Here is a 16,475-nt window from a genome sequence, read left to right as displayed (position 1 = left end):
GATATGAAAGAAGCAAGGTCTTCATAATATCTTAACAAATAATAAGGTGGAAATAGCCATCGAAGTACATATGACATCAGTTAAAATGCAAACCCCCAATATAACAGGAAATATCAGGCTATCCACTCACATTTTCTTCAGTAAATTAAATCCATTAAATAGTTTTTTTAAACAAGGAATGAGAATATCATTAAAAGCAAGCTTGTTAATGAGAAAAACAATACTGAGTGCTTCATACAAGTTAAAGAACCCAAGATAAAATCAACAAAGATCCTAAGCCCAAACTAACAACCAAAACCTAGGCCAAAACGATAAAAAACCAGCTGACAAGGGACGAAATGCCTCTCAAGAAGGTAGAAATGCTCTCTTAAGAACTTCAAAGGACAAATCTAATCATTTAGCCTAGAAGTCAACCTCCAAAACTGACATGTGCACTCCAGAAGAAATATGAACAGCCTAAAGAGGAGATAAGATCATTGATCACCCATAAGAAAGCACATCTCCGAAGGCAATGAGGAAACCAAGGTTGCCTAATTAGTAACCACTTGATGAGACCCCCTTCAACACCTCAACATTTGACATCCCCATACTTAAATTTCCATTGGTTCAATTAACATAGCCAACAACTCCACCTTGACAGCATATTGGAGAGGATCAGTTAGAACACAAAAAAAAAAAAAAAATGACATCAGAAAACCTTCTTCCACCTAGTGTATTTGGAATTACCAAACAGCATCACAAAAACTTCATCAACCCCAATGGAGGTGCAATCCAGATACACAGACTTACTTGTCACACCATAGAATAAATAAACCCAAGCAGAAATGAAAAGATAGAGGGGACACAATTAAAGACCTTTTTTTTTTATCAGACACAATTAATGACTTTGGTAAACCAAGAAAGAACAATCTTTGTCCCAAAGCTAAAATAGAAGGAAAATGAACCTACATATGCTACAAAACCTTTCTTTTCTTTTTTCTTTTTTTTTTTACAATAAGAAACAGAAAGAGAATATATAAACAGAATTACCATACATAGATAGCCTTAATCAAAGGATACCAGAGACATTGCCACATGCTCCTCCACATATATCATCCACCCTCATCTCTCCCACTTCAGCTATTTTCAGTACCTCACCAGGGAGATTAAAGGGTAGTTTCATCCTGTGGAGTGGTGCATAAGTTGGCAAATTTTGAATGTATAGAATAAGTTCACTCTTTGTCACTTCAACTAAGAAAACAGAATCTGTATTTTAGTAATCTACGTCATACGACCATAAACAGACTTCCCTATTATAGAAGTAGTTATAAAATTTCAACCAGATCATATTCCATGACCCTCAATTAGAGAAACTATTATAAGAATCAAGAATGTAGGATGCACGTATAAGACAGGCATGGTAGCTTTGAAGCTTTATGAAGATGTTAGCAAAACAAAGTCGATGCATAACTAGGGCAACTTTTAGGTGCAGTTTGCACTTATATCCTACTCAACAGAAGATAAATCAGAAAGGAACACTTCAGAAGCATTTGAAGCCAGGCATAACATACCCATCTTTGAATTCTTCAACTTTTGCCAGAGAATGAGCATCTTGTGCAAGTAAAATGCATGAACCCTTGTCCTGTGATTTTCTCTTAACCCCTGAAACACCAGGGGGACATTTGACACCACCATTATGCACTTCATGGAAGTTAGACCTTCCTTCTGCTGTCATCCTGCTTTTCACAACATTACCCTCATACAAATCCACTTTTCCCGAATTACCACTAATATTCTGAAGTTTATCATTTTCATTTGCAGATACAAAGCCATTCACGCTATCAGCAGCATCAACTCTTTTATTTATACTAAAACCATTGCTGTTTGCTAAAGATGGCGTACCTTTCTCGCTTTTCTCCACCACATCCCCATTCTTTTCCAATATTTGATTCTTATGCACATCAAGTTTTCCATTACCAGTTGCAAGAACCCTCTTGGAAACAGTTTTTTCAAAGCTATTCGATTTAATCTGTAGGCTAGAAGGCACCTTATCAACCTTAGATATAGTGGAAGTATCCATTCCAGAGGAATGTTCGACATTTTGTTTTGTATGCCTTGTTTTCACTGGAAGAGCTGTCCTTGGATTTTTAGATGTATTGTTGCCATTGCAATCTCGGTTCTTCACATTATGGGACGCAAAAGCTTTGCTGGGGGGTGAGATCCTTGCATTAGTACGAGAAAAGAAAAGAATGTAAACCTTCTCTGACAAAACCCCCTGCAGGGTTGAAAGTGAAACATAAGAATCGTTGCAGCAATACCAGCGACCCATTGCATCCTATACACACATAAGTGCAACCAAAAATCAGGGAAAAAAAAAAGGACAAAGCTGCTTTGTCAAACCTGAGTACCAAAAGCAAGAGTAGAGAATAGAACAGGACAGGTGAAGAGATACCTTGATATATGCATAATAGTGTCCTGACTCAGGTGAGTAGCCTGAATGCACAATAGTAGCAAAAAGGTTATACTCGGGATGTGAATCCTGCCAAAGACAGTACCAAAATAGAACAAGGTAATGAGCCATACATAAACAATAACAAACAAGCAAGTGTTCCATAGCAATGCCCTGGCAACTAGAGTGGAACTGAAGTTCTCTCACAAGAAAGCAGTGGATTTTCTAGCAGGTAAAAAACAAAAGCATGACAATAAAAGCAGTAAAACAGCCATAAATTTGATAACACAAAAGATAAAAAATAAAAATATAAAAAAATTGTGTTTCTCCTTATTCAAACATGAAAGCATATATGTAAAGGATAGATCTAAAAGAATTACAAACCCAAGTCCTTTATGGATGTACCAATGGAAAATTCACAAATCAAAGTCATTGAGGTACTATTAATGAACCAATGTTTGAGATTGGCATAGTTTATCAGATTATTTGTACAATATAATAAATCACCTTTTTTTTATAGGTAAAAGAAATACGTTAAGGTGCTTGCAAGAAGGCACAAAAAAGTAAACACAGAGCATACAAATTAGGCCTAAAAGCAAGCCAGAGAAGGAAAAGAGGAGAAAAACCCACCACCCTAACAACAAGCAACCCCAACCAACAGAAGGAGAAACAAAAACAACCCTAACTAAAAGGCTAAACAATAGAAAAACTCTGATTCCAAATGCAACCCCTTCTACCAAACCCTGGCACCACTCCCCTTTCCCTTAGAAGTGAACAAAGAGCTATTATAATTAACTGAACACTCTAGCTTTTAGATTTCCCTCTCAAAACAGGAAGAAGACCTTTTCTTACCCCCTAACACCCTCACCCCACGTCCTTTTCTTGAATCTAATCTTCTGACAAGAGAACAAATTTCCTTCTCAAAGCTCGCAATTGGCATCCCCAAACAATTACTAAACTTGACAAATCTACTAGGAAGGCAATTAAAATCCTCCCCCTCTAGGGTATAACCAAAGTCCCTTGGTTGTTCCAAATCCTCGACCCTAGACAAGATGTTAATGATGCCACTAGACAAGGCTCACTACCCCCCTCACACCTCTCAGTCACTAGGAAAAGGACATTAGAACCACAGGATGACTCGACTCTAAGTGCCTCTTGTGCCAATGTTGTGCCCTGCCCTCGTCTCTCGACTGAAATTCCATTTCTATCCCCTTGTCTTCTCCCCGCCTTGCAAAGAACACACCCCTCCTATGCCTTCACTTTCCCCTCTACAGAGAGAGCAAGCCTTAATAAGCCCACATCTCCTTTTGAAGCTTCACTTAAAGGCCTATCCTCCTCTAAGGCCACCCCCTCATTTCCCCTGGAACAAACTTAGGCCAGGCCCAAACTTAGTGGACCCTTCTCACTTAAACCTGAAGAGGTAGAGGCAACCCCAGTTTCAACACTGCCTTTTGAGTGGGCCTATCCTAACCCCTATCGGCCCAAGCACCACCCCACCAACCTCCACATTGAAGCACAACCCAACTACACCACCTTCTCCCATGCTAGTTATGTTCATCTTTTCACCACCTAGGAATTCCCCCTCCCCCAAGCAGCTTTAGCTACAATGGAAACTATACACTCTCCTACCAACTTTGGCCTGCAGCAAGTCAACCCACCAGCATTAGCTTTTGCATCATAGCCTATTGCACCCTCACTAGCCACCCAAAGCAACTTGACAATGACTACAAGACTCAAGGGTTGCAACCCTCTTCAACTCCCTTAGTCAACGTGTGAAAACTCCACTCCACCCCCATCTTCATGCTTGTTGGGCTCTTCTTCTCGGCTCCATAAGCGAAAAGCTTAGCAAAGTTTCCCACCACAATTGTAAGGAGAAGTTAGAGTTGCCCACTACTACTTGTAGTGAGCTAGGCAAAATTCTCCCAACATGATGCACCAAAATCCTAGCCCAATGTAGATTAGACATTAAAGCAATGTCTTCATCCACAACAACAAAACCTCAGCATTCATCCAAAATCTTCTTAAACACCACCCAACTCCACAGGTGTAACAGGAAACCCAACACCCTCACCCACATCTCCTCGGCATGACCCCCCTTACCCAGGCATCCAACCTTGGGAGTCCACCTTACCAAGTGCAACATTCTCTCCTTAACTCTTCGCAAACCTCTTGCAAACACCCTTTCTGCCTCAACAAGATCCTCAAAATAAAACAAGAGCAAGGTATCTCCAAAACCTGAAATTTTCAAACCACCCCCTCCCCTTCAAAGACCAAAGAGTGGTCACAAAGGTTTTCAAAGAGGATAATTGAGGTGGTTGCTTTGAAACCTCACCAAACCAATCGACCAAGCATCTACACAATGAATCCTCCCTGCCTCACACCTCACTTTCTCCAAGCTAAACCCAGATAGCTTCGCCTACTACTCCACGACCCATCCTCACAACATCAGCAAAAGACCCAAGGGTTGTCTCCTCCCTTAAGACACTCCTACCCTAGCAAGGGAGCCCACTCTCCTAGCCTCAAATGAGGGGACAACTCCTAAAGAATGCAGCTTCTCCACCAAAACCAACCATCCATCATGAAAACCTCCCTTCAAGGAAAACCAACGAGAATCTCTTCACCCCTTCAACCACAACAGAGCAAAGTAAAAACCTCCCTGCCCCATTCAAGCGTCGTTCCAACTTGAACCTCCTACCCCCTTCCACCCAACCTTTGCTCCATCTTTCCAAGTCTTCATCCCTGCAACAAGCTTCTACCCCTTCCAACAAGTAACACAAACTCAAATCCCCAAACCTAATCCAACCTGAAAAACCTCTGCCCTTTTCCACAATAACACCTCCCAATTTCCCCCCAACCTCCTCTACAAAAAGGTCAAAAGTTTTTTAATCCACTACAAACTAGCACTAACCACCTTTCACAACCATTCTTTTAGCTCATTCTTCACTCCCTTTTAAATCCACCAAAATATACACACCTTTGGCATCCTTGACGCTCCTTCAAGGACTTTGCTCTAATAAGTAAAGTCACATTTTTGGGCATTCTAGAATAAATCAGCCATTCTGATTAGTGAAGAAGCACATTGACCTCCATAACCTTCTCTTCCATGCAATTTAAATGCATGTGGAAACATCTATATAGATACCAGCCAAACTCACCAAAAAGCAACAGAATAGAAGAAAAAGCAGTGTCACAACTGCCAAACAACATCCATTTCACTTTTCAGAAAGAAGTGCAACCGACTTGAATTTGGTGCCTTCTATTAAGTCATGCACCTCAAACCTTTTAGTTGTCACCTTGTTGTCTTCTTTTCACTAAATTCCCTTCTCATTTTACTAAATTCTGAGTACCTACATCTTTTACCTTTTGCCCCATATGTAATGGCGTAGCCTCCACTAGGGTACCTCAAAAAAAACAAAAAGAAGAAAATAGGAGGGGGAAGTGTAACACCACAAACCAAATTATCCACCCCTTTGTAATTTACCTTGATTTAATTAAGTGGGGAATTAATAGGCATTCATGTAAAAGAAAAAAAAAAACATTTGATAAGAGGCCTAAACTAGTAAATCAAGCCTTGGGGCATAGCAGTGATTAAACGGTGAGGACAAAAAAGTAAAGTGCAGAATTGCACTTAACCTAAATCAGATTTCAGAAGCTGAAATTCTCTTGTAGCCATCTGAGAGAAAGCACTAAAGAAAAATAGTTTTCTCCGTCAAATTCATCAATTTTGAGGTACAATATTTGCAACCGCCGATTCTTTTCCTTTCAACTAAAATTTGCAGACCTAAGATTATATATCTCACATCTAATAAGGGAAAGAGGTTCTGACATTATATATACAATGGTTCTGCTTAACTATGTAAACGTATTTTAAAGTCGTAAGAGTTCTTTAAGCCCAAAGCGGACAATATCTACACAATTGAGAGTAGATTGTTACAAATGGTATTAAAACTAATCTCCAACCCCAATATGAGCCTCTATTTGTTCAAGCCTGCACGGTATAGCACATCATGTCTACATGGAAGGTGATTGTGATATCCCATGTCAGATAGGAAAAAAATTTCTAACACTATATATGTATAAACTCCATTTAACCATATAGACATGTTTTAAAGTTGTGATAACCCTTTGGGCTCACATGAGTGTCTATTTGTTTGGCACAACAATCCCGAGAGACATGACAAGGATGTTCTGTCTACATGGGAAGGTGATTATGATATCTCACATCGAATAGGAGAAGAAGTTCCTAACACTATATATATATATATATATATATATATATATATATAGGGTTTCTCTCAACTATGTAGATGCATTTTAAAGTCGTGAGAATTCATTGGATCCAGAGCAAACAATATTTGCATGGGAAGGAGTGGGTCATTACATTTAGGACCATAAGTGCTAAAAAAATTGGGGTAAATTGGGGTAAATTGGGGCTTGATCAGGTTTTAGAAATAAGGCTTGTTTGGTATAGTAAATAAGATAATATAATAGATGATTTAAGATTTGTTGGTCATGCCAATACTTATTTCAAGCTTAAATTGTTATGGGTGGTTATGGTTTTAAAAAATGGGTTGTAGTTGCAGAAAAGAAATAATGAAATAGGAAGAATTGATAAGAAAGAGAAAACTACTCACATCGCATTGGTAATCCAAAAGAACTACACCTTCAATCCTTAGGTATCACACCAAGAGTTAGTTTTGTGTCATACTTTTTGATAGGAAATAAGAAAATCTATAAATATAAAAGTATGTAAAGCACATGAACCAAAGGCACTACAAAGTACACAATGAATACATTTGATGCCAAACAACAGGTGAAGTTAGTTTTGTATCATACAATCCTTTACACTATCCAAAGTTGCTAAACCGTCAACCATAATGTGTCCTCCCTTTTAAAGAAAGGCTCACAAGCTTAAATGTAGTCCACCAATTTGACAAATCCGAATAGAATGAGAAAAACAGTCAAGCTAACAACAAATTCTAGCAAAGAAACTAATTGATTTAACTAAAATTAAATAATAAAAATAGACCACTGTAAAATTAGATAAAAACTAACCAATCCAACCAAAACTCAAAAACTAATCCAGATGAAAAAAAAGGTTGGGGTTAAGGGATTTCCTAAAAGAACTCCTTTGTGAGCTCAGAGACTTTGTCAAAGTAAAAATTTCCTAACTAAGCTTAGAGGTTGGATTCTTTGAATATGTTGAGAAAATTCCTAGCAAAGCTCTGCAAGCTCTCATAGAGGCCTAGCCATGCTTTTTAGTGGACTTGGAAAGAAGACATAACATTTTCTAAGGCAACCAACAAAGCTTTTGTCATATTGGTTCAAGCTTCAAACCCCTTGAGGGACACTGTTCATAGGCCCTCAGGTTAGATTTGATCAGGGAGAGCTCTGAAAGGCCCATTAGATTGGACAACACATGTCAATCTAAAGTTAGGAGACAAGGCTTTTCCCCTAATAATTAATAACTCAAGTATTAGACTCTATCTAGAAAACTTCACCTTTTGGAAACACCATTCACTTTTGGTCTAGCTAGTGTATTGAGTTGTTTTAATGACTCTTCTATTACATAGTCTATTAAGTTACACATCATGATAAGGGAGCACATCCTAATTTAAATTATCATATGCTTTGCACAACAACTATAGTACACCTTCCATACCACCATGGATCTAGGTAATCTTAAGGTTTTACTCTCATTATCTTAATGGGTTTTTGTGGTTGGGTCTACTCCACTATAAAACATTCAACTTAACCCTAGTTAGAAAACTTTTTTTAATATTGTTTGGAAGAACTAGGATTGGTTGCCTCTCTATTCTTGCTTGTCTTCCTTCTTTCTCTTTCTCTTCACCTCTCATTGGTGGCTCACATTGTAGATCACAAGCTTGTTTTCATGCATCTGTTTCATTGTGTTCCAAGAGGTTCAATGCACTATGTTGCACCTACTCTCTTGGAACAGTAATGGATCCGCTAAGAATGATTTCGGCAGATGGTAGGGAGGATGTGGTTTCGGTTTTGGTGGGTAGAGGGTCTGGGAATACCGAGGAATTATCAGTAGGGGCTTTGGAAAGAGCTTTCCAAGAGGACGAGGAGGAGAGGGGCAAAGAGGGGGATCTGTGTTGGCAGTCCAGTAGTTTGGCTAAATTTAGCCGCTATCTAGGGATGCCGACGGAGGGATTTGAAGGGGAAATATTGTTCCTGCTCAAAAGAATGAAAGAGAGGAAGCTTCAAAAAGGCAAGTTGGATGGTAGAAAAAGGAGGAAATTAGAGTTGTCAAAATTCGAAAGAGAATTGAGAAAATTGGAGTGGACTGTGAACTATATGGGAGGTGGAGGAGGAGGAGAAGGAGGGGGAAGCATGAGCAGGTCTAAATGAAGCTACGAATGATCACCTGGAATGTAAGAGGGGCCAATAATTGCGACAAAAGGAAGGTGATCAAAGCCTTGATTAGGAAAAATAAGGTGGACTTGGTTTGCCTTCAGGAAACCAAGATTCAGGAAATGTCAATGGGCATTGTTAGAAGCTTAGGAGTGGGTAGATTCCTTGATTGGGGAGCTGTAGACTCAAGGGGTGCAGCCGGAGGAATAGTGGTGATTTGGGACAACAGGATGTTGGAGTTGGTTGACATGCAAAAAGGATTGTTTTCCATTTCATGCACTTTTAAGAGCTGCGAGGATGGCTTTATATGGACGTTTATAGGGGTTTATGGGCCAACTTTAAGGAGGAAGAGGGAGAGTTTTTGGGAAGAGCTGGGGGCCATTAAGGGGCTGTGGAATGGGCCGTGGTGCGTGGCAGGGGACTTTAATGCCATTCTGAGACCGGAAGAAAGCAGCAGAGGAGCGAGTTTGAACTCAATTATGAGAAGGTTCGCAGAAGTAATAGAAGAGTTGGAGTTAAAAGATCTGCCCATGGTGGGGGGCCCTTTTACTTGGACTGGAGGAACGGATAACCAGTCTTTTTCAAGGTTGGATCGTTTTATGGTTAATGAGGAGTGGGATAGCCATTTTGGAGATGCGAGGCAGTTTCTTCTTCCAAGACCTGTGTCCGATCACTTTCCGATTCTTATGGATGGTGGGGGTCTGAGAAGAGGCCCTATCCCGTTTAGATTCGAGAATATGTGGCTGAAAGCGGAAGGTGTAAAGGATCTATTGAAGCTATGGTGGGAGGAAGGCAAGTTCAGCGGATCCGCAAGTTTTAAATTGGCTGAAAGACTAAAATTTATGAAGGTTAAGCTGAAGGAGTGGAACAGAAACAGTTTTGGAAGGGTTGAATATAGAAAGAATATGGCCTTGGAGCAGATGGAGTATTGGGATGCAAAGGAGAAAACCAGCAGGCTGTCATTGGAAGAGCTAGAAGCAAGAAACGAAGCGAGGGAAGAATATAAGAAATGGGTCTTACTTGAAGAAATCACGTGGAGGCAAAAATCTAGGGAAGTGTGGCTGAAAGAGGGAGATAGAAATACCGGCTTTTTCCACAAAATGGCCAATGCACATAGGAGGAGGAACAATGTGGACAGAATTAAGATTAACGAAGCTTGGCTTACGGAGGAGAATGATATTAGGGAAGGGATTGCCAATGCGTTTAAGACACTGTTGTCTAACCCGGGGGACTGGAGGCCTTCTGTTTCTGGGCTGCAGTTTGAGATGTTGGAGCAGTTGGATGCTAATGCATTGGAGACTCCTTTTATGGAAGAGGAGGTATATGATGCTCTAGTGGGATGCAATGGGGACAAAGCCCCAGGGCCAGATGGATTCTCTATGGCTTTTTGGCTCTTTGCTTGGGATTTCGTAAAGGCTGATGTGATGGACTTCTTTAAGGAATTTTACGAAAACGGCAAATTTGTTAAAAGCCTAAATGCTACATTCTTGGTCTTAATCCCAAAAAAAGTAGGGGCTGAAGCTTTAGGGGATTATAGGCCTATAAGCTTGGTGGGAAGCTTGTACAAGTGGCTGGCCAAGGTTTTAGCCAATAGGCTAAAAAAAGTGGTTGGAAAGGTGGTCTCCAAAGCTCAAGGGGCGTTTGTGGAAGGTAGACAAATCCTAGATGCAGTGTTGATAGCTAATGAAGCCATTGATTCAACCCTTAAGAATAATGAGAGCGGCATTTTATGCAAATTGGATATAGAGAAGGCGTATGATAAAGTGGACTGGAATTTTATTCTCACAATCATGAAGAAAATGGGATTTGGGGAGAAATGGATTAGATGGATTCAGTGGTGCATATCCACTGCTAGTTTCTCAGTGATGATCAATGGAACCCCTACGGGTTTTTTTCAAAGCTCCAGGGGTTTGAGGCAGGGCGATCCCCTTTCCCCCTACCTCTTTGTCATTGCTATGGAGGTCTTTAGTGTGTTCATTAAAAGGGCAGTAGAGGGAGATTTTCTATCTGGCTGTAGGGTGAAAGGTCGAAGCGAAGAAGGGGTCCTAATTTCCCACTTGTTGTTTGCTGATGACACTCTGGTGTTTTGCAAACCTTCACAAGATCAGTTGACTTATCTCAGTTGGCTTCTTATGTGGTTTGAGGCGGTTTCAGGATTGAGGATAAACTTGGAAAAAAGTGAACTAATTCCAGTAGGGAGGGTGGAGAGTATGGATGATCTTGCTGGAGATTTTGGTTGTAGTCTGGGTAGTCTTCCAACCACCTATTTGGGGATGCCCCTGGGTGCTTCTTTTAAGTCAGTTACAGTTTGGGATGGTGTGGAAGAGCGCTTTCGAAGAAGGCTATCTATGTGGAAGAGACAATATTTATCCAAGGGAGGAAGGGCGACTCTCATTCGTAGTACACTATCGAATTTACCCATCTACTTAATGTCTTTATTGTGTTTACCAAGCTCAGTTAGACGGAGATTAGAGAAAATCCAAAGGGATTTTCTATGGGGTGGGGGCAATCTGGATCATAAGCCTCATTTAGTAAGATGGGAGCTGGTGTGTTTAAGTAAGGCAAAAAGAGGTTTGGGGGTCAAAAGCCTTTCCCTCCTTAACAAGACTCTTCTTGCAAAGTGGAATTGGCGTTTCGCAAATGAAAGAGAGGCCTTGTGGAATCAAGTGGTTAGAGGCAAGTATGGAGAAGCCAGAGGGGGATGGTGCTCGCGGGAAGTGAGAGAGGCTCATGGGTTGGGTTTGTGGAAAGGAATTAGGATGGGTTGGAAGTTGGTGAGTGATAGGCTGGCCTTCATAGTTGGTAATGGGAGAAGGGTGAGTTTTTGGAGGGATAGATGGTGTGGGGAGTCTCCTCTGTGTATGACCTTTCCCTCTATTTTTGCTTTGACGATTGAGAAGGAAGCGTGGGTGGCAGATATTTGGGATCCCTTGGTTGAGGGGGGAAGGGGGGGTTGGAACCCCTGTTTTTTCAGAGCTTTCAATGACTGGGAGATTGAGGAGGCGGAAAGATTTATGGAGAGGATTCAGAGTAAAAGAGTTTTTGAGGATGTGGAGGATACGGTATCTTGGACTGAAACCAAAAGCAGTAAATTCTCAGTCAAGTCCCTATTCATAGCTCTTGAGGCGGGTGGTTCATCTTTGTTTCCTTCAAGATTTATTTGGAACGTGAATGTGCAGCCCAAGATAAGCTTCTTCGCATGGGAGGCTACGTGGGGAAAAGCCTTAACATTGGATTTAGTCCAGAAAAGAGGATGGGCCTTGGCGAATAGATGTTTTATGTGTCTTGAGAAAAAGGAGAACATAAACCACCTTCTTCTTCATTGTACCAGGACGAGGGTGTTATGGGATCTTCTTTTTGCTTTATTTGGGGTGTCTTGGGTTATGCCTTTTTCAGTTAGAGAAACCCTCCTAAGTTGGAATGGTTATTTTCTGGGCAAAAATCGCAGGAAGGTATGGAGAGCTACCCCTCTTCACATTTTTTGGACGGTTTGGAAGGAGAGGAATAAATTAGCTTTCAAGGATGAAGCGTTGTCAATTCAAAGATTGAAACACTCTCTTATTCTTACCTTATGGGCTGAGGCTAAGTTGTTCATAGACGATTGCCCTATAACTATAGCTAATTTTATTGATTGGTTAGGGTCTAAGTAGGCTGTGGCAATCGGTTTTCTTTTTTGTTCTTTGGCCTTTGATGGCGGGTGTATAGGTTTGTATTCTTTGAGTCGCTATTTTAGCGCCTTTTTTAATGAAATTCATTTACTTATCAAAAAAAAAAAAAAAAAATTATATGCAAAAAGTCAACAATCCAATGGTGAGCAAGGATTTACCTTAAAGGACTTTGAGGATAATATGTGGTCAATTCATTACTATAGACAATGAGCGATGAAGTGTATTTGATACAAGAATATCCAATAGGCTTACCAAGGCAAAGGGGGCCCACCAATTGACTTAGCTGGGTTCACTAGTTAGTGTGAAGTCTAATTTTAAAATTTTATTTTTTCTATTGCTTTGCTTTCTTATGTATTGTATTAGTTTTATAGACTATAATTTGGATCCTAGTTTAAGTGATTATCAAAGAGTAGTATAAATATTTTTAGAAGTTAGTCTAAAGACATACAATGTTTAACACACCTATGCACCTCCTTCCAAAACCAAATTATTGACAAATATACCAAGAGAGTCCCAATTGACATGGCAATAGGTGTTTTTCATATCTAGATTATACCGCTTACACTGCACTCCAACTTTGGTACTCTTCCATCTGGAACCAAATGTCTCGTTAGCAATTAAAATTAGAAATAAAATCTATCTTCTTTCCACTTACGAGCATTAAGACTCAAACACCAACAATCCAATCACCTCCCAAGTTGTTCGATCAAAATATTACCAATTGACTCATATTTTCCACCCACCAAAAACTGTTTGGTGTAAAATCCCCAAAATCCTTTTTTATAGGAAAAACATCCCTTCTATCCAAAACGTCCCTTCTATCCTCCACTCCACCCCACCTTTCTTTGGAATTAACACTTTTTTTTTCACAAGTCTTTCTTTGGAATTAACACAATATAGGTTACATTTAAGTTCTTTCAAAAAATCAGTGCATAATGGAAATCAGGTATAAAAGCCATGTCATCCTCCCCAACCATTGCCCAGTTCCAGAATGTTGTAGTAAAACAATCTGATCATGGCACCTTATCCAACCCAAGATCTTTCAAAAATCAATATTCTCCTGAAGAGGCCCTGTCCAACCGTTCTCAGTCCACCCCCTAAATAGACATAAAGCTAGCCCCCTTGAGTCTTGGGTGACACACCCCTTATCCAAATATAAAACCTGAAAATTTTGAGAAAATCCCACTTTGTCCTTTTCTCTAAATTTCACTTCCCCTGGGTCCTAACTTACTAATGCTATTACCCTTCTACAGGTGTTAGCCATCCTGTTAGAAAAATTATATAAATAAAATAAAATAGGAATTACCATCTCATCCCCTTTCTTAAGTCATAAGACTATAAACCTTTGCCTTTAACTTATCTCCTCCAAGCTAGTGGGTTATAGATGCAAGTTTACAACCTTACAGCCTGGAAGGTTCTAGAATTCCTCAAGCACCATTTTGGAAATTGGAAACTTGAAACTAATAGCATCACACATGAACATCAACTAACATCCAAAAATGAGGGGAGAAAAAGAGGAAGCTTATACCCTAATTTATGGAACCATGAAATCCCTCTATAGATCATAATATGTATTTAATTTCAACAACTTGGACAGCGACTCCACAAAATTAAAAACTGCCAACAAACTAGTGAAGGTTTGAAAATGAAGAATACTGACCAAATTCATTCCAATATTTATTAGAGAGATCAAGCTCATAAACTATTCACCTATCAATGAAGGCATATAGGAAAAAGCAATGAAATTCCAAGATAACAAGCCAAAGATGACAAGATAGGTGAAAACAGGAGGTTCACAACTTAACAAACCTGGCTTGCTTTGTTCATATAGCTCGAGAGCACCAAAACTTCTTCAAATGCAATCAGCTTATCAATCTTCCCACCATATAAGCCCTCAAATCTCTGCAAACAAACCCAAAATTAGGCCATCACACAAAAGCAGAATGCTAGTAACTGAACTAAGACAAAGGCAAAAAAAAAATGTAAATAAACATAAAAAGAAAACCTTGAGCTGGATTACAAGGACATTGGGTGCTTGAAGAATAGACATTTGCTTCCTTGCTGACACCAATTTCTTACAACTAAATAAGCATAAGTCTGTGGTTAACAAATTACAGGAGGAGAAAGAAAGAAAGAAAGAATAAACAATATTTGAAGAAGAAGGTAATCTTACTTGTCACATTTGTACTTGTTGTTACCGTCCAAAACCTCAGGCTGGAAAAAGTTTTGTAATGCTTGTTTAAGAGAATTGAAATGCAAGACATCAAGGCTTATATCCATAATCTCATCGGTCTTGTTGGACTCAGCCCCGCAAGAGAGACACTTGACCTGACTCTGCAGAGCACCCCCAAAGATGTCCTTGACCACACTAGTAGTAGAGGGCCCATTATCGTTGTTCCCCTTGCGCCTCAACTTTTTGAGACGAAGGCAAGTGTTGTGACAGGCGTCAATTACATAGCGCAAGAACTCGTGGGCATCCTCTTGCCGCCCCAATCGAAAGTGTTCTGCAAATATCCGGAGACAGCTCTGGATCTTGGAGGGAGCGTCCTGGGTGAGATCCATGCTCAAAGACCGAACAATTCGCTTCTCCAGTATGCAGAAGGGGCACTCGCGTTTTCGATCCACAGCGGAATCGCCTGAAAATAAATTAGTGTTAGAAGTGTCTCTTGTTGCGGAGGAAAAAAGAGAGAGAGAGAGGAAGAAATTCATTTACAGAGTGAAGAATGGAGGTGATTGAGGCAGAAATTGGCGAGGGGAGGTGTGTATGTCAAGCACTGTAGGACGCTGTTGAGATAGCAGGAGTTGCCGAGATTCTTCAACCCTAGAGGAGGACCATTCTTGCGTTTCTGGTGGAGGAGACTCGGCTGCCAAGTCATTTGCAAGGCCATTAACGACCTCTTTCCTCCTCACTTCCCTCTTCTTTTGCCGCATCGGACGACGTCCTTCTGATACTACTCCCCCACCACCACCGCCACAACCACGATCGCATCTCTCCTCCCTTCCTATCCTCTTCTTTTTCCCTTTGAGGGGTTTTTGCCCCTTCTGTTTTTTCTCTTTTCTTTTCCCCCTTTTGTTTTGTTTCCTTTGAGTGCTGGGCCGTCCGGTTGATTGAGGCTCTTCCGGAGGACTTGGGACTTCTTATCTCTCTTGATTTTCCTTTTTGTTACGATGGAAACAGGCAGCAGCCAGTGCAGAGGCAGTCCCACCGGGCAACGATCAACCCCTAAATCGCTTCCAGACCATTATGAATCGAGTTTTTTTTTTTTTTTTTTTTTTAATACTAAAATAATTTTTAAAATATCATATTTTAAAAAATGTGTCCAAATCTATGACATCTTGACCAACAAAGTCTCACTTAGATTTTTTTTTTTTTTTTTTCTCTATTTCATCGTTGTGATTTAAAGACATAATTTTAGTGTATTTTACTAAAATTGTAATTTGAAGACACAATTTGGTGTATTTTATTCAAATCGTATTTTTAAGATACAATTCCAATACAAATTATTAAAGACTTTGTTAAGAGAAATTAAAATAAAAAATAATAAAAATTGCACATGAGGTTTAGGAAATAATAGTAATTTAATTAATAAATTTGTTAAAAAATAAATTGAAAAAGAAAAATAAACTTTAGTACCTTCTTAGAAATTATTATGGTGATTTTGTAGTCGTGAATTTGACAGTCTCTTATCTTGAATCTTGATATATTAGCATATTAAGTCAATATGTGATTAGAAAATAACAATAATTAAATTCATAATATAAATGGATAATGACACAAATCCTGTCTTTCATTATTCTTTTTTCTCTCATTATGTAAAATATATCTACATTTGTAATACACTTTTTAATCAACAAAAAAACTTATTCCTATAAGAGAAAATCAACACATGAAATACTTGAAGTTTATTCATGGGTAAATAATATTTGCATCTACTTTTTTAATGAATTTTTTTAAGGACAAAATATCCTTTGATGAAATCCTTAAATTACCCTCGTCTTGT

The 16,475-nt window shown here is 39.5% G+C and overlaps 1 protein-coding gene across 2 annotated transcripts in view; it reads right to left on the bottom strand.

The window, feature by feature from the left end:
- The window catches only part of LOC100253154 (ubiquitin carboxyl-terminal hydrolase 25), a 32,134-nt gene extending 16,419 nt beyond the window's left edge, over window positions 1–15,715 (bottom strand). For both annotated transcript variants that reach the window (XR_009465248.1, XM_059735313.1), the window contains exons 1-6: window positions 15,188–15,715; window positions 14,648–15,110; window positions 14,480–14,555; window positions 14,284–14,376; window positions 2,432–2,518; window positions 1,551–2,314 (exon numbers count right to left, since the gene is read on the bottom strand). Coding sequence is in view for 1 of the 2 variants with exons in the window: in XM_059735313.1 (XP_059591296.1) it covers window positions 1,551–2,314; window positions 2,432–2,518; window positions 14,284–14,376; window positions 14,480–14,555; window positions 14,648–15,110; window positions 15,188–15,362 (1,658 nt within the window). In the remaining variant the exon portion in view is untranslated. The remainder of the gene's footprint in view (window positions 1–1,550; window positions 2,315–2,431; window positions 2,519–14,283; window positions 14,377–14,479; window positions 14,556–14,647; window positions 15,111–15,187) is intronic.
- Between the last annotated feature and the right edge of the window lie 760 nt (window positions 15,716–16,475).

This window comes from Vitis vinifera, chromosome 19, assembly GCF_030704535.1.
Source record: "Vitis vinifera cultivar Pinot Noir 40024 chromosome 19, ASM3070453v1".
Taxonomy (NCBI): domain Eukaryota; kingdom Viridiplantae; phylum Streptophyta; class Magnoliopsida; order Vitales; family Vitaceae; genus Vitis; species Vitis vinifera.
The sequence above is the reverse complement of the archived record's forward strand: the minus strand, read 5'-3'. Positions and strand labels throughout refer to the sequence as shown.